General features: G+C 53.9%; 3 protein-coding genes across 3 annotated transcripts, besides 6 other annotated features; all 3 read left to right on the top strand.

Moving 5' to 3' along the window:
• Positions 1-148: 148 nt before the first annotated feature.
• Positions 149-203: a sequence feature (GA-rich).
• Positions 204-215: 12 nt separating this feature from the next.
• Tco025E_01410 (transport protein particle (TRAPP) subunit) lies at positions 216-833 on the top strand (the record flags this gene model as incomplete). The annotated part of the gene is made up of 1 exon (XM_029368348.1): positions 216-833. One exon carries the CDS (start codon positions 216-218, stop codon positions 831-833), a length of 618 nt encoding a protein of 205 aa, XP_029231824.1.
• Positions 834-1,138: 305 nt separating this feature from the next.
• Positions 1,139-1,188: a microsatellite.
• A 26-nt stretch (positions 1,189-1,214) lies between these two features.
• Positions 1,215-2,984, top strand: Tco025E_01409 (uncharacterized protein; the record flags this gene model as incomplete). Its single annotated transcript, XM_029368347.1, has 1 exon — positions 1,215-2,984. The coding sequence occupies one exon, from the start codon at positions 1,215-1,217 to the stop codon at positions 2,982-2,984; it is 1,770 nt and encodes a 589-aa protein (XP_029231823.1).
• Positions 2,985-3,055: 71 nt separating this feature from the next.
• Positions 3,056-3,089: a microsatellite.
• A 192-nt stretch (positions 3,090-3,281) lies between these two features.
• Tco025E_01408 (leucine rich repeat protein) lies at positions 3,282-4,160 on the top strand (the record flags this gene model as incomplete). The annotated part of the gene is made up of 1 exon (XM_029368346.1): positions 3,282-4,160. One exon carries the CDS (start codon positions 3,282-3,284, stop codon positions 4,158-4,160), a length of 879 nt encoding a protein of 292 aa, XP_029231822.1.
• A 246-nt stretch (positions 4,161-4,406) lies between these two features.
• Positions 4,407-4,457: a microsatellite.
• Positions 4,458-4,592: 135 nt separating this feature from the next.
• Positions 4,593-4,615: a microsatellite.
• Positions 4,615-4,637: a microsatellite.
• Between the last annotated feature and the right edge of the window lie 199 nt (positions 4,638-4,836).

Genomic DNA, 4,836 nt, shown 5'->3' with positions numbered 1-4,836 from the left:
GGGTCGTAGTCTTTTTTTTTTTTTGTTTATCTTCTTGCTATCTCCGCCTGCTTGTGTTTGGATCACAGCTGCCAGGCACAGCCGTCGCGGAATGGAGCGGGCGCCCATGGAAGCGCACCATGCACCTTGGCCTCTACACATGCGCGGCCTCTCACTTTCTTCTCTCTCTCTCTCTCTTGCTTTGTCTCCTCCTCCTTTCTTCTGAAAGCGCGTTCATGTTGTACCGCGAGAGTGTGCGGAGCTCGAAGTCTGACAAAGCGTCAACTCGGGTCGCCAATGACGAGGCGAAGGTGTCGCTTTCGGCGTTTAGCTTCCTCTTCTCTGAGATGTGTACGCAGGCACATAGTACGCCATCCAAGGCCTCCAACGTTGAGGAGATTGAGCAGCGGCTAACAAGTCTCGGCGCGTTGGTCGGAGCGAGGCTTATCATGCTCTCCTCTCTAAAGGATCCATTGGAGCTTCAACGACGTCCCGTCACGATTGAAGCTGCGCTGAAGCTTTTTCAAGACAAACTGTGGTCCCGCTGGTTTGGTAAACCTGCAAATGACCTCCAACGCGAGACTGGTTCAGACCGGTTTTTTATCTTTGACAGCGATCCCATTGTATTGAGGTATATCTACCCCTCACCAGAGTATGTGGACGCCGAAGGCCGGTGGAGCATCAACTACGCGAGTTTTATGGGCGGCATCGTTGAGGGAGCGCTGAAGGCAGTTGGCTTCGCCGCGGAAGTGCTCACCTACCACCAGCCAGAGCCTGGTAAACCCCATCAATCTATTTTTGCAATATCATTTCCACAGCATGTATGGGATCGTGAACGGCGCGTGCGTGGGTAACAGGAAGAGGCTTTTGACAAATCCTCCTTTGCTTCTGCACCAACTCCGCCACGGTCTTCTTTGTCGGGGAGGAGCGAAGGTCTGTGAATAACATGAGGGTCTTCCTCAACTCAGTAGTCGCTTGAACGTTGCGTGTTGTCTCATTCTTCACCTTGCGGTTCATTTGTCCTTGGACGCCACTTTTTGGTGCTTGCATGGGTTTGAGTGTAGGTGTGTGTTGTGGGTTTTGTGGTTGGTTTCCTCCGTTCTCTTTCAGGGACGTCATGTGTTTTGCTTCTTTTTTTTTTATTCAGTGGGGGTGGGAGGTTTGGTTATGTATTGCTTTTCTTGCTTTTGTTTTCGTCTTTGGTTTCTTGACTCCCACGCGTTGTGGGATTCAGCATGCGTCGCTGGGGCACAGCGGCCGCGCTGCTAGGATGGTGTCACCTGCGGCACAGTAGGGCGCGCCTCACGGAGGCGCACATACGGCATGAGGTCCAACAGGCCGTTCGCCGTCTTGCTGCAAGATCCTCCCCGGCGTGGGTTCCCGTCTCACGGGTGTCATCCGCCCTCTCCGACGAGGCGTGCGAGGCGCTGGCGGGGCTGGGGGGGCTGGCAGGGTTTTGTCGTCGTCCGGAGGAAGCGGGCGAGCCCCGGTTTGCAGTCAAGATGGTGAAGGGCGTGCTGTGCGTAAGGCTGCTTGACATCAAAGGGTCCCCCGTGAAACACTGCGTTGGGGAGGGAAGACGGAACGCGCTAACTGCATCGGAGGAGCTACGCCAGACTTGTAGCCTCCTCCCTGACAAACCCGTCTCGTTGAGTTCTTGCCAACGTGCCTGGAAAATGCCTTCCATGGAGGCAACCGTGCAACACCTTGCGTCGAAAATGCAGGGCGTGGAGCGCATCCTGCGGCGTCGCACGTGTGAATTCGCAATGCCTTTGTATGTGCAGGTGGGTTACCGTGGGAACCAAGCAATCATTGTTGGGCTTGGACCGCAACTCATCTCTCTACTGGATCAAAGCAGCACTGAAGAGGCGCAGCTTTGGGACGAAGTCACCTCCCCTCAATACGATCTCTGGCGTCTTTCACGCTACTTGCGCACGGATGCTTTTGTGTCCATTGGCGAGTTGCTGTCGTCGACTGATGGTGTTCTCCAGACACCGTTGCTTCAGGTGGCCATGTCGTATCCACAGCGCATTTCTTTCTCGCTGGGCCCCACTATTTGCGTTGAATCGGCCGATGCGGGACGGTTTTACGTGAACGGTGACACCTGTAATGAGATACGCGAGGTGCTTGGAATGAAGTTTTTGTTGTCTGAGGCGGAGGTGGAGCGGCACCTGACGTCGAGGAGCGAAAAACTCAGTGGCTTGACGGACGAGGAATTGCAGGGGGAACGTTTAAAACTCAAGAATATGGCGCCGATGCGTCGGCAGAAGCTGCGTCGGTCGATAGTGCGGGAGGAGTTTCGGCGTCGATTCCCACGCGGAAACGCCTTTTTGAACCCCAACGTGGTGGCGTTTCACATTTACGACCAAATGCTGCCGGGGGTGTGGGTAAACAACGCGATGGTGCGCGAGACGCTGCTTCCGGACGGTGGCAAAGGCACGATGCACGTTGGGGTTGACTTTTTTGATCAGTTTCCACACCTGTTCATTACGCAGTCTATAACGACGACCTCCGTGAACGTGATGCGGCGCGAACAAGGCATGGAGGATGTCCCGAGTGACGGGGAGAGCTGGAACCGTAGCGCCTTTAGCGATGAGGAGATCCTGCTGGTTCTTCTGCCGCGTCTCACCAACAAGAAGGAGGACTGGGGCGAGAACAAGGCCATTGAGGTGCTGGCGGCACTCCTTCCACGGCACGTCTTCAAGTACTTGCAGAACCGCGGCGGGGCGAAGTCGCGATTAGCCGCGATCCTCAAACGCTACCCAGAGGCGTTTGAGATGCTGGATGCAGAGGAAACGAGTGACGACAAGAAATGGGGAAGAGTACACTTGCGCTACGATGGCATCGCGAAGCTTGGTGCACAGCTTGTGAACCAATTGCAGGCCGATGAGATGAGCACGAAGTTCACACAACAGCAATCGAAGGAAGAGAAGGAAAGGGGGGACCAAACTGATAACGAGGAGGCGGAGAGCAGTCGTGGTGGCGCTGCTGCTATAGACGAATAAGACGAAGTGTTAGGAACTGGCGGCAGTGTCGTTCGGACGACCGTTACGGAAGGATTGATCACCTTTGTTTGCTCTCTCTCTCTCTCTCTCTTTTTCGCACTCTCTGCGTGACTCTGCCTTCATGTTTTTCCCCCGTTTTTTTTCTTTCTCTGTGAATGAGGTGCCGCGTGTTTCTGCATTTTACTTCTGTTCTCTTAACACTTTTTTCCCCTCGCCGAGCCGGCGGTGTTTTTGACTTTTTTCTTCTTCTTTTTGCCGCACTGATTCATAGCAAGCGAGCAGCAAAGCTTTCTCGCCATGGCAGGGGTTCTTACGGAGAACTTGGTGCTGCAGAAGACCAAGGTGGACAACATCCAGCGTGTGCGGAAGCTAAACGTGTGCGCTGCGCAGCTCAGCGACATTGGCGTGCTGCGGCGTGCAATCAACCTCGAGGTGCTCTCCCTTAGTCTCAACGAGGTCAGTGAGCTCGGGGTTCTTGAGAACTGCCGCCGTCTGTGTGAGCTGTACCTCCGCAAAAATCGAGTGGAGGACCTCAATCAGGTGCTCCACCTCTGTGATAGTAACTATCTGACGGTGCTAAATCTCTCAGAAAACCCCATTTGCCAGGACCCAAACTACAGACGCTTCGTCATTGCTGCTATTGCAAGCCTGCGACGCCTGGACGACGTCGATATTCTCCCGCAGGAGCGGGAGGAGGCGTACAGGGTGTTTCCGAACCTGCGGACAATTGCCCCGCCTCCATCAATGTACTGCGACCCCGCAAAGGGCAAGGTGAAACCCGCAGTCAACCAGATGGCTCTCTACGCCGCAGCAGCGAGGCATACGGCGCAGCAATCACGTCATAACAGCACCTCCGACTACGTGGATGACCATTTCCCACACGGTAACGGTGGCCGACGCACCCCGGTGGCTCGCAGTCCAGTAAAAGGCTACATGGCAAAACGGAGGAGCACGCATTTAGAGTCTCCGCAACGTTCCCACTATGAGTCGGCGCAGCGCGCGCTTCACGCCAAGAGGGCGTCCTCTAGCAACGGCGGGATGGGTTCTATGCATGCGCAACCACTTCAAATTGGCCCAACTGAATCGGGTGTTGTGCAGGCGGTGAAGGTGCTGTTGTCAGAGCTGAGCGCGGATTCGCTGGACGAAGTGCGCCGCTTCATCGATGCGTTGAAGTGAGCCTAGAAACCAACGCAGCAGGCGGCGCCCAAGCACAGAGGGAGAACGCAACATTTGATTATGTCCACAGTGTGCTACACATATGTGAGATGCTTTTTTTTTATGTCCCCAAACAGTGCAGCGAAAAAGAGATACCGAGTGTACGTTAGAGCGAGAATCCAAATAAGAATAATAAAAGAATAGATAGCGCCTGCGCAAGGCAAAATGAATAAGGAGTCAAGTAAGATGTGCTGGGGTGAGGGGGAGAACAAAAGTGAAAAAAAAATGAAAATGAAAAGAAAAAGAAAAAGAAAAAAAGTAGTCATCGAAGTGTGTTCTGGACTGCTTCTACAAAGTTCGTCTGAGGCAGCAGGGAAAAGGAGTTTGCAGGCCAAGAAAAGGAGGATAATCCCACCGCTGTGGGGCGGAAGTGTGGCCTCGGCAATGTTAGTGTCTCTCTCTCTCTCTCTCTCTCTGTGTGTGTGTGTGTGTATGTGTCAAGATGTGGGAAGGGGGGAAAAAAAACCGGGAGGGGGAGAGAGAGAGTGTGGGGTATTTGTACTTGTAGACACATTCCCTTCTTGGAGGGGGATGAACAGCTCCAGGTGAAACTAAATGATGAGGTGGGCCGGTAATCACAAGGGGAACCTCCCCTAAATGAACGACCATAACAGAGTAACCTTGAAGTTTCAAAGCC

Source organism: Trypanosoma conorhini (genome assembly GCF_003719485.1).
Source record: "Trypanosoma conorhini strain 025E chromosome Unknown Tco_14.4_contig_00046, whole genome shotgun sequence".
NCBI lineage: Eukaryota > Euglenozoa > Kinetoplastea > Trypanosomatida > Trypanosomatidae > Trypanosoma > Trypanosoma conorhini.
Note: the sequence above shows the minus strand (reverse complement) of the source record. Positions and strands in the feature narration are given on the sequence as shown.